The sequence below is a fragment of the Ornithodoros turicata genome, chromosome 1 (assembly GCF_037126465.1).
Source record: "Ornithodoros turicata isolate Travis chromosome 1, ASM3712646v1, whole genome shotgun sequence".
NCBI classification, from domain to species: Eukaryota; Metazoa; Arthropoda; class Arachnida; order Ixodida; family Argasidae; genus Ornithodoros; species Ornithodoros turicata.
Genome location: NC_088201.1, coordinates 177697909 through 177715507, shown reverse-complemented (window position 1 = coordinate 177715507; position 17599 = coordinate 177697909). Strand labels below are relative to the sequence as shown.

At 46.5% G+C, this 17599-nt stretch overlaps 2 protein-coding genes and 1 non-coding gene across 5 annotated transcripts in view; 2 read left to right on the top strand and 1 right to left on the bottom strand.

The window, feature by feature from the left end:
* The window catches only part of LOC135373342 (uncharacterized), a 158262-nt gene extending 149284 nt beyond the window's left edge, over nt 1-8978 (bottom strand). Inside the window, exon 1 of the mRNA XM_064606562.1 lies at nt 8799-8978. Coding sequence (XP_064462632.1) covers nt 8799-8924 — 126 coding nt within the window. The 5' untranslated portion in view covers nt 8925-8978. The remainder of the gene's footprint in view (nt 1-8798) is intronic.
* LOC135373363 (uncharacterized) overlaps nt 1-17599 on the top strand; it is a 93332-nt gene that overhangs the window by 37447 nt on the left and 38286 nt on the right. Inside the window, exon 4 of one of the 3 annotated variants that reach the window (XM_064606578.1) lies at nt 13205-13381. The exons of the other annotated variants lie outside the window; for them this stretch is intronic. Coding sequence (XP_064462648.1) covers nt 13205-13381 — 177 coding nt within the window. The remainder of the gene's footprint in view (nt 1-13204; nt 13382-17599) is intronic. 3 annotated transcript variants of the gene reach the window in all.
* Nucleotides 1139-1211, top strand: Trnaa-ggc (transfer RNA alanine (anticodon GGC)). The gene has a single exon. It is a non-coding gene; the product is annotated as a tRNA-Ala (tRNA).

The window sequence follows — 17599 nt, the reverse complement described above, 5'->3', positions numbered from 1 at the left end:
TACCCTTTCCATTTTCGTTACTGACATATTTCTGTTTCCGTTATCCGTTTCTGATACCCGCTTTCCAATATCGTTTCCGTTACGTTTCCGTTACTGTTTCCGGTAATGGAATGGCTCTTACAAAGCTGCGGGGAGAAAGCCCGTCCGGCTCTCTCTCAGCGCCCTGTTTAGCCCGCGTGCTGATTCAGTGTTACGCGTACACGCTACACAAGTAATTTTACTTCGTTTGGGTGCGCACAGATTGAAATATTTTGTAAAGAAATGTAGGAACATGTCTTCAGTCACGAAGTCATGAAGATAGAAGTCACTCTTCTACCTTCAGTCATTCTGAGTCCAGCAACCCAAGATGGACGTAACCTTCATCCTGAATAGAATATTTATTTCGCTTGACCTTCATCCTGTGTCGCATTCATTGGCGGGCTCTCTCAGTAGTAAACAATACTGCCATAGCCACGATGAAATGAAAAACGTAAAAAAATCGTAGGCTGTGATCCTCATGATATGGTGGAGTAGAGTGCGTGGAGTCTATGTTGTGTAAATCTCATGTGTTGATCAAGAGATAAACTGATGTTCTGAGGCTGGAACAACATAGAAGGGACAGATACAAACAAAGCCTCAAATTGCCTAAGAAATCAACGATGAAAGATGAAAGTCACTGAAAAGGTGAGCCAGCTGTAGGGATCGAACCCACATCTTCTGGATTGCCGGTCCAGGGCTCTACCAATTGAGCTAAGCTAACACGCCTCCCCAGCGACTTTCGGGGTGCGTCATCTGAAGGGACGACAAACCAGCCACTCACTCTCACTCACCCTCCTTTCACTCTAGAGCCCTGGACCGGCAATCCAGAAGATGTGGGTTCGATCCCTACAGCTGGCTAACCTTTTCAGTGACTTTCATCTTTCATCGTTGATTTCTTAGGCAATTTGAGGCTTTGTTTGTATCTGTCCCTTCTATGTTGTTCCAGCCTCAGAACATCAGTTTATCTCTTGTTCAACAGGTGCCGCTTGCGTCGATTTCCGTCGTATGAATGTGTGTATGAGTGAGCAAAAATGTAAGAGTGAAAGGAGGGTGAGTGAGAGTGAGTGGCTGGTTTGTCGTCCCTTCAGATGACGCACCCCGAAAGTCGCTGGAGAGGCGTGTTAGCTTAGCTCAGTTGGTAGAGCCCTGGACCGGCAATCCAGAAGGTGTGGGTTCGATCCCTACAGCTGGCTAACCTTTTCAGTGACTTTCATCTTTCATGTGTTAATGTTATGAAGACTGGGACGGGTACGTAAGGGAGAGATGCGCCCTCGAGATCCAATACCGCGCGTTGTTTCCATGCTCTCGTGTGGTATTTAGAGCATTACTGGTAATGGAGTCATCGAAACACCAAAATAAAAGTTACTCAAATGACATCGCACAACAGGAATAGCCATTACCCGAATTCAATACCGGACGATAATTTTCATTTCCGTTTCTGTTTCTGTTATGGAGGACCGTGGTATGACGGTCTTCTAGCGGGAATCTTCTAAACAGAAGTCCCAAAAAAGATGACAAAGAGATACCACATAACTCCACTATGTATACGTGACCCAGAACAAAGCAAATTTCTAGCAGTTCCCGAGGTTAGAATTCGGCGTCACCGCGTCAGGGCACACATAGTAGAACCCTCACTGGCCAAGGATTAGTACACACGGGGCAAGATCTCTAAATCGAGACTTCCGAGAAGGGTCAATGTCCGGGTCTAGCGTCACTATCCGGGTCAAGTCCGAGGGACTCAGGAAATATCCACTGAACAAGCAAGATAATGGAAAGACGAGACACAGAAAGTTTGAGAGGGAGATCCAAAATAGGTAATTAGAGTATTGAGTAGAAAATATCATAAAATGTACTTTAAATAGAGTACAAATACACACAACAAAAAGTATTGATTAGAGTACCAAAATACCACAAATTGTATTTAAAATACAGTATTTTAAATACAATACTCCAAATACGTACAAGTCTGCTTGGGGGGGGCTATATTGTGAAAACAACGGGGGTCGTCGGACGGCTTCTTTAATTGTTATATCTTGTAAAAAACCTCGCCCAGGGACAAATCAATCGTCCAGGGACAAGGACACGAGTTGATAAACACAGGAGGACTGCTTGGACTACACTCGTCCAGCCTACATTGTTTATTAACCCGTGTCCTTGTCTTTTTGCTGCAGTTCTTACACCGTGTGTACTCATCACTTTCGAAGTACGCCTACCGTTACCGCCGTCTGCTGCAGTTGCGTGAATGCCCGTTCAAATTTCAACTGTCCAATCCGATCCCGTATGCATAGCGCCTCAAAGAGATGACGTGGACGGAATTCACACAGGAGGTGATGAACATGATACGGTCATCTGACGGTCACGGTCAACGGTCGCATGACTTTCATCTTTCATGATACGGCCGCTGGCATCTAGTAGATGCAGATTTTTGGAACTCAATTGCTGGGAAATCCAGCATGTAATGAGGTCCTTTCAGGGACATATGCCTCAGGAACCATTCTGCTGATGTCATGGTGCGAACCAATGGGTTAAGTGGACGAACAGCTGTACGAGCACCTATACCTTTACACCTTTACATTTTACGAGCACTCTAAGCAAAAAAGGGGGTGGTTTTACTCCATTTGGAGGACTAAATGCATTGCCACAAAAGAATATATATACAGGGTGTTTCAAAAAACGTGTCATTCGGACTTTGTAAAAAAACGAGGCGACGGAAAAATACAGGGTAAAGGGCACTTGTATGGCAACTGAATTTGCCATCTTGCAAAAATATTTTAATTTGATTTTAATTAACATAAATTGAATTTCTTTAATTGAACTCCAAAATTTCCCAAGTCAACCTAACGTTTTTTTTACAGAATTAGAGAGCCTGTAGCGAACTCAGTCAGATCCACCAAGAAATTCGCTCGATATTGCAAATGGAACTGCCCAAAAAAAGTCCCGAAATTGAGGCTTCAGAGTTGCGGGTATTCAACAGCGCACCAAATCAGTCGGAAAAATGCGCGGAGGGCAGGACATGCTCCTACCCCCATGAAGCTAGAACAGTTTATCGCCGGACCGGCGTGCAGCACAAGACGCGCAGATAACAAGGCAGGTGACATTCCACCATACATTGATAAGCGGCAAACAAAAATGATTCCGCCCCTTTTTTCCCGCACTGTGTTTTTTCGACCTTCTATCTTTCATGGGGGCAGGAGCAGTCCTCCTCTCCACGAATATTTGCGTCTGATTTGGTGCGCCGTTGAATACCCGAAACTTGGAAGCCTCAATTTCGGGACTTTTTTTGGGCAGTTCCATTTGCAATATCGAGCGGATTTCTTAGTGGATCTGACTAAGTTCGCTACGGACTCTCTAATTCTGTAAAAAAAACGTTAGGTTGACTTGGGAAATTTTGGAGTTCAATTAAAGAAATTCAATTTATTTCAATTAAAATCAAATGAAAATATTTTTTCAAGGTGGCAAATTCAGTTGCCACACAAATGCCGTTTACCCCGTATTTTTCCGTCGCCCCGTTTTTTTATAAAGTCCGAATGACACGTTTTTTGAAACACCCTGTATATATATATACAGGGCGTCCCAGAAAACGTGTCATTGAATTATAATAAAAAACCTACACCACCTAGAGTCATGCGGTCAATGGCATTTGTTCTTACTGGGTTTTTGCCACCTCCTCGTGTGAATGTCGTCTAACGTAAATTTAATTATGTAAATTTTTGCGAGCTTTAGTCGGAAATTTGCCTAGTAAAGATCACTTTTTTGCCCCACCAATGTGAAGAGCGTGTCTAATTTAGTCAAATTAATGATAATTGACAGGAATATTCAGAAGCTATCCCATCGGAAAAAATAGCCGAACATCATGCTCTACGGAGGTCGCACAGAATAGCGCACGATGAATTTTTCAGCGCAATCTTTGTCAGTCCGACGAAAGGAGGTTGGAAACCCAGCCCTCTCCGACATCGCAGAAAGAGATAAAACAGACACGGCTTATCACGTCCGACTTTCGCTGGGATAATGCTTTCCCTCTCCCAATTTTAGGAACTGTTACTTTTTCTACTATCACTCTGTGGGCTGGCTTCGGAACCTCCTTTCGTCGCACTGCGAGCGATTGCGCTCAAAAAGTCATCGCGCGCTATGGTCCGGTGCTCCGAAAAGCATGATATTCGACTATTTTTTACGATGGGATAGCTCGTGAGTATCACTATGAATCATCATGAATTTGAGTGAATTCGACACGCTCTTCATATTGGTGGGGTAAAAAAGTGACCTGTACTTGGCAAATTTCCGAGTTCAGTTCGCAAATATTTACATAATTAAACTTGGAGTACATGACATTCACATTTGGAGGTGGCAAAAACCTAATAAGAACAAGTGCTGTTGGCCGCATGATTCTAGGTGGCGTAATTTTTTTATTATAATTCAATGACACGTTTTCTGGGACACCCTGTATATTGGGGCAGTGGCAACTGCATGGCAATTTTTTGTGGCAATGGCAGCAATGGCAATGGGACTATAGTCCCACTCCGGAGTAAATGCATGGGAGTAAATGAATGTCACAGCGTGGAGACTGCATTTCACGTTCTGGTCTAAGAGTCTCAGGCACATAGTTCGTGTACATTCACAAAAATACTTTGAATCAAACCGTCAACCGCGATATATCGAGTAATATGAAATCTTGCGAACATACATAGGGCACAATTTGCGAACAAAGAAGCGCTATAGCTGTTCCTTACTCTGTGTGTGTGGAAAATTGCTTAGTTGGCCGAGGTTTACAGCTTTATGTCATCAAATTGACCAAATGCACATATTTACGTAGAAGGTCGGTGGCAATTGCAGTCATAGGGAGTAAGTGTCCGTGTTAGGGAACTAAAATGGGGAGTCTTTTCAGTGACATATACCTCAGGAACCATTCTGCTGACGTCATGGTGTGAACCAAGGGGATCACGTATTTGCTATAAACTGTTTTACTTGGGCAGCCGCTCGCTTGTTAAAGGTGACTGCTTGCAGATGCCACATAATGCGTAGGCCCCAGACTATGTCAAGACGGCATGATGCAACTAGGATGATGGACTACGATGCAACCAGAAAGTGTCAACAAACGTGAATTAGAGTTGGCTATGTAAAACTACGCTTCAGGCAAAAAAAAAATCTGTAAATTTAAGCGCGTTTTGATTGTGTTTTTTTTTTTTGTCATTTCAGTTGACCTACTGGAAGTCCAGTAGATCTCCTGAAATTTCAGTATACCTGGCAACACTGGTCTGCTGTGTCGTCCTAGGGTCCCAGTTCGGGATTTGCGCCGCCCGCGAATGTGATCTTGTGCAATGCCAGACATCTTCTTGTGACATCAGACATCAGACTTGTGCAATGCAATCCGAGACATCTTCTGATTGCGACGATGGTTGTATTGCAAAACAATAGCGGTGACCGCGGTGCTAGTGGCGTGGAATAGCAAAACATTCTGAGAAGGCGGGGGGGGGGGATCCAGGCGAAAAGTAAAAAAAATATACAAATTGTAGGCTGTCACATGGATTGAGAGCGAAAATTTTGACTTCATGTGCCACATACGCACGCTGGTTTAGAACAGCGTGCATCTTATAATCCCCTGTCATCGGTCTGTGGGACGCCAAACATCGTCAACTCTCAGCCATCCGGCCCAGTCATTTTTGCGTCCCCCCCGGCTGACACCCTAGAGGGCAATTCCCCCCCCCCTGGTCCCCCGAAGACGTCGGCCCTGCATGGAGGGGGTTGTCTGTACGGACTGCCACATTCCGCTAAATTCGGCCTGGTCGTTTCTCGTGGCACTTCTCTCAAACTTGAAAAAAAAAAAAAAAAGACTGCCGATATCTGATACCCGTATTATTATTTCATAAAACATGAACGTTTCCTGTATCATTATTTGGCTGCGTATTGCCATTTGTCCCTCGTTTCATTGCATTTTCTTACGCGAACTCAAGAAAGCGGAGCCAAGGATTACGTGTGCGTTCGGTTTCGCGACCGGCTGCTACAGTTGTTTCGCCAAGCAGCGTGAAGGTGGCGATGAGCTGTGTGCCAGAGAAGTAAGTAAGCAGCCGCTTTCAGTCACTGGGGTGGCATCCATTGTATTGCTCCGTAGACGAAAGCGTGCTGGGCGAACGAAATGCATCCTGGGACAGGTTTGGTCGCACGTCACAGCAAACGTCAAGGCACACGTGACCTTAAACATGGCGGCGCCCGTGATCGGCGGCCAAACCGTTTGTAAACAATGCAATTGTTGTTTCTGCGCGACGTTTTGGATGTCTTTCGGTCACGGTAATTATTTTTGCACGATAATCTCGCAGTAAAATGCACAGTTTTGCACATAAGGTCTGGTACTTTTGACGACTCCCAAAGACGTGATGACGACCGCGTGTTGAGACTCACTGAGCAGATGCGGTGTACATCAACTAAGCAGAAATGGGCTACCATGTTGCAGAAGAAGCACCGCATAGTTTACACTAGCCAAATACGTTCATCTCTTGGCTTTATGACGACGGAAATATGTCGGTAATCGGCAAAACGACATGTAAACAAAGCCACATGACCTCAAAGTGACGTTTTCTGTGACATGCGACCAGGACAAGATGGCAGTTTTGCCAAAGGCACCCGCTTGAGGGTAGATACAACAATGGCGGGTTTGTGCCACCCCTGTGCTTTCAGTGGCCAATCTACGTTGCGTTTCGAGAAACGCTATGGAGGATGCTGTCCCAAGGAAAGTGGATCCAACTCAAGTGAGATTGAAGTGAACAACCCTTTATAAGCCTGGATCACTTGTTTGGCGCCGCCACTATCGGGCGTTCGTCAGCGCCCCCTCGTTGCGAGTCTGTCGTTACCTGCGTGGACGATGGCGACGGTGACCCTAGGCACTGCATCGGATCTCTCCTTTCTGCGAATATTAACTGGTTTTAAGTTCTTAGTTAACATCGAAGCGTTTTTCCGAGGCCGGAATATCGATAAGGACGAGCTTCTGTCCCGCACTGGCCAAGTTCACTGGCTGAATGAGGACACACACGATCACGGCTACCACATACAGGGTGGTCATGTAAGACTGACGAGAATTTTTATAAAAGCCCTATATGAGAGCGGCATAGATGCTGTTTTTGCAGTTGAGTTCTACGGCCAGGCGGACATGCTCTGGAAGAGAGTATGTAACTACCAGATGACTAATTACCTAAAATTCATTAATTAACATTTTAATTAGGGGATTTCGCGCAAAAGCGAGATGGCAGATTGAGGGACTATCCTAGTTGCAAGCCATTTCACGTTTAACAAATCCTGAAACCCGCACGTGCGTTCAAATATCCATCCCCGAATTTCGGTATGCAAATGAGCCGAAACCGAAACCGAGGCGACCGGGAACGCTCCGCTCTTTTCACGTCAGAGAGCCACGTGATTTGAAGCGGTGAAGATAATTGGAGCAGGTGCCGCTCAGCTGGCCAGAAAAACCGTTTTCCGGTCCAGATAAACCTCCGTCGGCGTGGGTGATTCGCTTCTCAGGCGCGCTTTTTTGGTTTCATTTGCATACAAGAACTGAACTTTGAACACAAGACTTTGAACAAGAACTTTGAACACGTGCGTGTTTCAGGATTTTTTAAACGTGGAATGGTGTTCAACGAGGATAGTCTCTCAATCTGCTATCTCGCTTTAAAATATAATTAATGAATTTCAGGTAATTAGTCATCTGGTAGTTACTCTCTTCCAGAGGATGTCCGCCTGGCCGTAGAACTCAACTGCAAAAACAACATCTATGCTGCTCCCATAGCTTTTTAATAAAAATTCTGGTCAGTCTTACGTGACGCACCCTGTATATGGGCAGTGTGTTCAGCTGACACAGATCAACAATCGCAGTTGACAAGTTCTGCTCAAGGGAAGAGTTCGCATGAGTTGATACATGACTTCACTGATTAAAATGGAGATATTATTGAGGATGAACAACGAAATAGCCATTGTAACTGCGCCCTGCGATTGCAGAGTGGATTTGTGGCAAGTGCGCGCATGCGGCGGAAGTCGCCGTCTACATTCACAGGGGCGCTGCTGAAACAAAGACAAGTGACCAGGGAACGTGGGGCATACTAGATTCACTAAAGGCTTTAGTGCTCTAATCTCGGGCTAGGGGGCTCTATCGTGGGACATTTTTGGTTCAGGAAGGAGACGGCTTTCCTTACGTATCTGTGAAGAACGATGTGCAAGCCTCCTTATATGCAACCAGTGTGGAATGAATTTAGCGTTCTTCGATTCCGGGTTAAACCCGATTTTTCACGATAGTTCCCCCCCCCCCCCCGAATAAGTTTTCCAGAATTCGGGTAAAACCCGATACTTACCCGAAATCCTTACGATCCTTCAACTTGTCGTTCTAGCTAACCCGTTGGAAAAGTGAACCATAGTATCAGCAAAGAGAGCTATTTGTGACAACTAGACTCTAGTGAAAACCTATTTGTCCTTTGTTTTTTATAATCCCCTTCTGCAGGAGTGAAACACGAACTTTTGTGGAGCTCGTGGGCAGGCGTTTGAATACCGTGGTCATTCTCTGTCCCAGTTCCGAGCGGAAATATAAAGATTCTTGTTTCTCGTCCAAGTGTCACAGCAATGGCTCGTTTCATATGCCTTTCGTTTCACCTGAAAATTCCCCGATGACATTTCAAAGAGAGATCGTAGCGCCCGATTTCTCCCCGAATTCTCGTGTGTAAATAGCCCCCGATTTTTACTCCCGAATTTGAAAAATCATAAAACCCGAAAACGAGGAACCCTAGCCGAATGACGTGCAGTCTCACCTCGACATATCCAATGGTCTTTTTCGCGTTTGTGTTGTCGTCCCAGGAGGTTCTCCCGGAGAAAGAACTGCGACGCTTGAAGCAGCACTTAGATGTACGAGAATCGAGGATCACCGTACGTACCATGAAGAAGACCGAGAGACACGGACACGGACAGAGTAGATGAGACACACAAATTCCCACACCGTGTGGATGCATCGAAACGCACGGGAATGCGCTCTCATCGCTCACGCCAGCCATCACGTGCGCGGATGGCGCCCTCCTGTTATGCCACGTGACATCTCAGCGTTGCTCGCAAACTGCGCAATTCCGCTGTACTTTGGCGGGAGAAATTCGAACGGAAACACTGACCATGCCCTACGGATGGCGGCGCAATGAAGATCACACACGGGGATAGGCGCATCCCATGGGAGGTGCACCAAGTTCGCCCAAGTGCAAGGGTTTTTCCGCTCATTTCGGCTCGATTTTTGCTACTGCTGCTTCAACAGTGTCATACACTGTTTTATGACTACCGATGGTCATTATTACATTTCTTGACTATTTTCAGAATATGTGACACCAATCGAGTTTATGAGACTACCGCTGCTTCAAGCAGTGTCATACAGTGAATTATCACTACCGACTGTCATTATGACTTTCCAAGACCCTTTCCATATGTACCATTACTGGAGTTTATGGGGCTGCAATAGTTTAAAGCAGTGTCGTACAGTGTTTTATGACATCCCATCGTCATGATGACATTACATGACTATTTTCATGATATCTTTATGGGACTACCACTGCTTTACACAGTGTCATATTGTGTTTTATGACTACACTCTTAACCTGGTACCTTCTAGTAAAGGGTAAAAATCTCAAAAGTTTTACCCTCTATTTCAGAAGTTACCTTGTAACCTATGGGCAATACCCTCTATAAACGTTACACAGATCACCTAGAGGTTACTGTCTCCTAACCGCCACACCGACGTAAAAGTTAGAGATTCCGCAAGGCATGGCTGTCTCTAACGCTTGTCTCTTCACAGACGCTACAGAACAAATGGTGCTCAAAATGAGCTGTCATCAGTGCAGAAAGCATACTGTCATTCGCAACGTATCGCTATAATACCCGTAATTCATCTAAAGACATCCAGTGGCGAAAACCGAGTGATCACTACATGTACAGATTCACATGCACAACAAATGAAAGAAAGAAATAATTGAAACTGGAGCATACGTATTATTTAATTGGCAAACCTGGAACTACAGCTGAGGCAAGAGCACGAGGACGTCACAATACCAACACTTCAGCTGTGGTGAACGACATTCAGTTTCAAGAAGGCATACACTTCACAGTCCTCACGTTGTTGCAACTTCCTCTTCAGTGCGCCGAACACATTTCTATTCCTTTCTGATATGTCAGAATGACACATCAGCGACGCGGCTATGGTTAATCAGAAGCAAACCAAGAAGTAAAACACAAGGATGACAAATGACTAAGCAAATAACGGACGTAACACACACACGCACACATACAAACTGTGTTGAACCGTGTTGAAGAGACAAACGGTGCTGCGGTTAGTGTTCCTAGACTGTCCAGCAAAAACGTAACTACGTAAACTTGGTAGTGAACATACCGTAGAAATGCCCTGATAAAGTTCTATCACTTCAACCTCGTGCTTTCTTCACAATTCTGAACACGATCCGCAGTTCGTACAGACGCAGAGACACTCTCGTACTGAATGATTGAATGTGCGGCTTGAACGAGAACACAGTGACTTTTCAGCAGTACCTTTTATACAGGTTACCTTGCAAAGAAACAACAAAAACAAACGAAGGAAATTCAAACGCGGAATTCGTTTAGAAGTTACAACGTTCCTATAAAGGGTACATTTATAAGTTACGACGATTGGATTTCCGTTAAACTCTGAAGTAACCTCTATTGCTCCTCCAGTGTCACGTTACAAGTCGTGTTTAACCTCTAAATAGAGGTATCGGACGTGTAACCTCTACGATATTTGGAAATCTACGTCTATATAAAGGTTACACATCGCTAAAAGTTACAATAAAGGGTACCGAGTTAAGAGTGTACCGATGGTTGTTATGACATTCCGTGATATTTTCATGATCTCTACATGACCCGACTTGATGCAACTCATCTGCTTCAGGGCGTGTCAAACACTGTTTTATGGCCACGAATATCATAATGGTAGTCGGCAGTCATAAAACAGTGTGTGGCACTGTGGGAAGCCGCAGAAGCTGCGTAGGGCCGAGTCATGCCCCGTGTGACCAAAATAGCCATGAAATATCGTAATTGCAAGCTATTATACGCCCTATGCCCAAACCGGTCCTGAAATGTCACAATGACGCGCAGTAGTCATGAATCATGGCAATACATTGTTTGAAGCAGCTGTAGTCGCGCAAAGTCGAGTTACATAGACGGGTAGAAATCTAGCGAACCGATAGAGAACTACGAAGGAAGCCTCAGGACATGAGCCGCCGATATTTCGAACAGAGACTGTTCTGTTCGAAACAGAGCACAATCTCTGTTCGAAATATCGGCGGCTCCTGTCCGGAAATGTCATCATGACACGCAGTAGTCATGGATTCTCGCATTACACTGTTTGTAGCAGCTGTAGTCGCGGAAAGTCGAGTCATGACACGTATATGCAAAATAGCCATTAAATGCCATAATGGCAACCAGTAGTCATGGATACTTGTGTACAATATTGTAGATAGCAATAGTCATCGAATTTGTAATCATGACCAGAATCTCACAAATTTTAATGCAAATTTCTGGCGACACACTTCATTATGCATAGTTTTGCTTGGATTAAACTGGGTAGCCCTTCGAGTAAATTGAGTGACCAATTGATTAAAACGAGGGGGAAAACCTGCGGTCTTTGTTCCCTGTTTCTATGGTGTAAGAAATAGCGTCTGTATTTCCCGTCACACACGGATGTGTATTATCCCGCTTTGCAAGTAGAACTCAGTGATCTGCAGGCTGACGTCTTACTAAAATCGTTCCGGATTTAATTTGATCTCGTGTTGTCGCGGTGTTAAACTGCCAGGCTTTGAATGGTTGTGGCATTGCCTTCTCTTACGTATAAATCTGTTTAATAAGCGCTAGAAACGCGCGAGTCACAGCTGGAAATGGTAGGCCGGGCTCTATTGGCTGAACAAGCGGGTTGTAGCGGGGTAGTTGGTTGTCGGTGTGGTTCTCCCCTGTCGTATTTGTTTAACCTACCTGTCCGCGTCTCTTGCTGCATTTGCAATCAAGAATGTTCTATTGGCTGAGTCATCGAGTTGGGCCGGGTTCTGCTCACTGAGCCACCGGGCCGGCCCAGGCCGCATAAAAACAGGAAGGCCCAGGCTATAGGGCTGAGTCGGGCCATTTCTCGATGCACTCCGGTCGGCCTGGGCCCCAGAATAGTCGGCCCGGGGAGAGCTGCAAACGTTAATCCTAGTGAAGAACATGATCTCGACAAACTTGCATAGAGTCGGAGTCGGAGCGCAGTCATCTGCTCTCGATGTGCTGTTTTGGCGGATACCAAGCATGTTCTCCTCGACTGCCATCTTTACACCCCCCAAAGAGCAGCTCTGCAATCGATCGCGACCGCACCATTCACATTGGCAACCATCCTCGGCCCTTGGTCTAACCAGATCGACCATCGCAAAGCTTTTGAGTACTTTAAGGTTTTTCTCCGGACACTGGTCTCCTCTCTGCCCTATATGATGATCCTGCGTACCTGTGTGCGGTGTGTGTGTGCTTTTGTGTGCTGTGGTTTTGCCTACTGTTCTGTTGATGTCTCAGTGACACCACAGAGTATCGACCCATATTCAGCGTCGTTCATAATCTCACCATCAGGACACATCTCATCCTGCCCATTGTGCCTTGGGGTAATGGGCAGCACCTCATGTCGCGAGTTTCCCGATTCATCGCCATTAATTTATCTGTTGTTGTTGTTGTTCAAGAAACTTGCAGAAAAAACAACACGACCCTTGTTCTAAGACGACGAATGGGAAGTTTCACTGCTGGTCGCGATATGGGGAATGAAATAATAAACCCCTTCACAATAAGGATCGAAGCCCCCTATGGTGTCTAAAAAGGTCAAAAGAGCTTTGAGGGCAGAGCGTTGGTGGGCTGGCCACAACAACAACAACAACAACAGTGAACAACAACAAAACAACACAACACCAAACAGCAAGAACAACAACAATAAATGATGACGATGAGATGGGTGGATGGTGGGATGGATTTGGCCAGGGACCAAGCCATTTTGAGAGAGAGGGAGGGCGAGAGTCCAGCTGATTAGGAGACCTGGAGGGTGTTGTTCGGAAAAGTTGGTAGTGTGGGCAATGAAGAAGAATGTGTCCGAGATTTTCTAGAGCAACAGCATGTCAGTTGTCCATTGGCGGGTCGCAAGCAGTGTCACGAGGAGTCGAAGAATGGAGCGGCGGTCTCGTCTGAGCAGCGCAGCAGTAATCCGTCTCCGAGACAGGAGAGCTGCTTCTGCGACGCCGTCTCCCTGTTCATTCTCCATGACACCACAATGGGCTGGAACCCACTGGACAACAAGCCTGTGCCCTGCTTCGTACACAGTGTGGTAAGCCATTAAGACATCCGTCACTAGGAGTGCGGATGAGGCCTCGTATGCCAGATTCTTCAATAGCTTGCGGTGCAGATTTTGAGTCAGTGAAGGCTGCCCATTCCCGCGGTGTAGAATCAACGATGTGCCGCTGAAAGAAAAAAAGGATGACATAGAGCTCCGCAGCTGTTGATGGGGTTATATAATCGAATTTTATGTATGCATACAACTTTGCCCATTTGATTCCATCTGCTTATGTTACAAGATTAAGAGATCATATCGGCGGCTGTCTGCGTACGAAGAAGCGGTTCCGCCGCTCTCGTGGTGAATCAGTTCTGCAGGCAACCATTTCTGATACATTTCTGCAGCTCTGAGTCTTCCTACGTGCCTCTCTCCATGCAGATGTCTTTGATAAAAGTGCCTGCTAAATCCGTCCGTTTTCTACGTCATCAGAGATATCCGTTTCAGCCCAAATCAATCCAGTTTCTCCAACATGGTGACCCCCGTAAATAAGGGTGAAGACTACTGGATAACCTGTAATAACAGGGAGCTGTATCGCAACCTGTGATTCTTCAAAATGCCTCAAAATGTTGGTGTAGCTCGAGGTATATGCAGGTCCAACGAATGGCCAGACTCTCGTTTAATACACAGCACTGGTGACGGTAACTTGTTGACCGTGGTCAGAGGTGCTTTCAACTGTGTGTGAACTTTCGTGGCTTCATACCACCACCATCATGGTCTGTGTTGTTGTGTTGTGTTCCACTTGTTAGTTCACTTCTTACAAGTAATGCTAACTCTGTAGCGTGTTCGCCTTTTCATGTCAAGGTAGCGGGTTCGAACACGGCTGAGTACGGCAGCAAGTTGGTGGCAGGGTACAAGTTGCTGTGACACGCCGTTCTCCGCGAGGGACGTTAAAGGTCAGATATGCCGATTTTGAAGTGCCGCAGAACTGAGTGATACTCGCGCTGTGTGTTCATTAGCGAACACTGAATATGTGTGCGAAATATTTTGGTCCAACTGTTCGTAGTTTTTTAGAAAACATTTTTTTTTAGTTCCCATGCCCGCCCGTCAGACCGTCGGCAAACCCTGCGCACGGGCGGACCGACGTCACTGCTCTCGGTTTACCTGTCTTTGGCTTGGCATGGACTCTTGGCTTGGCCGCTTGGCTTCTTTCGTGTCGTCCTCTGTGCATCGTACATAAGCGAACAGCTGTTATGTTATTGCTAAGCCGGAAACAAAGCATGTGATTTTTTTTCTTTTGGCACGGCGTCGTTTGGAAAGTCCACTTCCTTCTTTTGACCTTGCCTTTTATGGGCTGGAGTGATATGATACGTGATACGCCACGGCGAAGTCGTTGAGAATGCGACGGTGCTACGCTGTTCAATTCATCGCAGCATTCAAATGTTACCTATTATAAGCTGCCAAAAGACAAAGCAGTGCGGAGCTCTTGGCTGACAGCGACAGCGGTGCCTGCTAAGTTCCACTCCAAAGATTTCGTCCACGAATGTTATCATAGGTTATGCGCGACTCCATCCAGAGGCAATTTGGAATCTCGGCACGAAATCGTCTGATGAAAATCTAAGATGCAGACACACAAATTTTGAACGTGCCACAGAGGATCAAGGCAAAAAACGATAGCAAAAAGGTAAGTCGAGGTTCAGATATAAAAATAGCAACCTTCATGAATCGATTGTGCAGCTGTCCTACTGCGCTAACTCTGATATAGCCACGATTAACAACACAACAGTATTGATAATCTAACTTGTGGATTACCACAGGTGCACGCTGAAGGCGGAAATGAAGCTCGATCTGGCTTGCATCTGGTGCATGAAGAAATTGCTGACACGTTAGTTGCAGTCTAGCTGCCCCCAACAGGTATGACAATGTGATGTTAAAATTTGAGTATTCACCTATGTTCCAATTTTCATGGGCGCTCTGATGCAGACATCCTGACACCACTCTTAAATCTGCCCTCAACATTACAACCTGTGCTTTCAGGGTGGAAAACAAAGGTCGCCATTCCGATTAGCTGCTATCTCTCAGTTCAAGCACTTTTGCTGTCTGGACACTGGTCCCTGTGGATGGGGTTGTACAAGCTTCACTGTCTGATATAGAAGGTACGTTACATTAGTTCACTTAATTTGTGGTGGTGGTGGTTGGTAAAATAACAAGGGGAGGTTGAATTCGCGCAAGCGAATTCTGCTACCCCCCAAAAAAGAAAGACGGTACACCCCAAAGCAGAAAAGAAAAAAGAAAGGAAACGGTACGATTGCACCACAGAATGTGCGAGCGCACCGCAAAAGCTCACCGGGGTGAGCGTCTCGACCACGACAACGCAGGACCGAGCGCGCCGTTCACATCCGCCGTAATGTCCACGCTCCGTCTAGTATAGAGTTTCTAGTCCACATTTCACAATGAAATTGACAAGAGCATTGAAGGCCGCGTCCCTGTGGTTAGCGTCCCATACGCCTAAGACTTTCTCTATGCTGAAGTCCCTGCTGTCGAGATGGCCAAGGGTCAGCCTCAAGATGCCTCTTTGTGCAGCATGTTTTGGACAATGCATGATGATATGTTCAGTGTTTTCCACTGTCCCGCACAGTAGACAGTTGGGCGAGTCCACCTTGCCCACTTTATGAAGAAACTGGCGACCATAGGGCACATTCAGGCGTAGACGATGCAGGAGAGTTTCTATGTGTCTGGGCGTTTTGGAAGGTATCGTAAAATTCAGCTCCGGGTCCAGCGTGCGCAGCAGTGACGGACCACTGTCGGTTTGGTGCCATTTTGTCCTGCGGATGTCATCAGTCATAGATTTTAAGAAAGATTTGATGTCCTGCTTTGAAAACGTGACAAGATATTCTGTCGATGACAGGTGTGCGATGTTCGCCATTTCGTCCGCCTTCTCGTTACCACTTATGCCAATATGGCCAGGTATCCACTGAAGAATGACGTCGTGACCGATGTCTGTGCACTTGCGATACCCTAACAGGAGGTCTCGTACTGTTGAAGCCGTACGGCCTTTTTCCAAGAACGATGAGATAGCTTGAAGGCCGGCTTTAGAGTCGCAGTACACTATCCATTGCGCAGGCAGCTCGAGCGTGGCAAGGTAACTCATGGCTAGCTGTACGGCTACCAGCTCCGCTGCCGTCGATGAGGTCCTGTGAGACAGTCGTGCTATGCCTTCCCTCTTGTGCTCTGGTATTACAAATGCGGAGGCAGACCCGGATAGAGTCGTGGACCCGTCGGTGAAGATGGCTACACGGCCTTTGTGCCTTTCCATCAATTCGAGGCAGTACTGTCTCATGGCGAAAGGCGGGAGGCTTGACTTTCCCTGGTTGATCCCAGGCACGGTGGTACAGATAGGGGGTGTCTGTAGCGTCCATGGAGGGTGTGGGTCCGCTTGTTGCGGCCGTGCTGTTGGCAATGTACGTCTATATGGAGAGAGTGCTTTTAAGAAAGAAGAGTTTCGGCGAAGCAGCTTCCGCACCAGGGGATGGTGATCATGCTGAGTGCACAGGCGAGGGTAATGCCGAACCGTTTCACGCACCCTTAGTGCCTCGAATGGAGGTTCTTTGGCCTCTGCTATGGTCAGTGTGTTAGAGGTGGCACTTGGTACCCCAAGGCAGACCTTCAAACTCCTTGCTAAGACGCCTTGCAGTATATTCTCCGACGTAGCGCAAATGTTGTTCAGAACTGGAAGGTGATACGCTGCCATTTGCTGGATGAGGGCTCTGTGCACAGTGAGTAGTGACGACGTTGACATTCCCCACCGGGGCCCCGTGAGATGCCGTAGTATGTTAATCCGAGCGTCGGCTCTGCCCTTCAGATGCTTGGTATGGGCGGCCCATGTTAATTGTGCGTCGATTATAACTCCCAGAAAGCGATGATGTGAAACCCGCTGGACTGGCTGTGTCGAGAGCTGCAATTGGAAGTTGTTCATCTTTTTCCGTGTGAAGGGTAGGAAGACCGTCTTTTCGGGAGATATGTCCATTCCCCTCTGCGTCAAGAATGCTACCGTACAGTCGAGGGCATCTTGAAGCCGCCGTTGCAGCGCTGGTAACTGTACGCCCGATGTCCATAGGCAGATGTCATCGGCGTACATACTAATGTGTATATTTTTGTGCAGGTGCTGTGGAAGGTCCGCCATAACCACATTGAAAAGCAACGGACTGAGAACGCTGCCTTGTGGCACTCCGCTCGGGAGGTCGTATCTGTCGCTGTCTCCATCTTCTGTCTTCA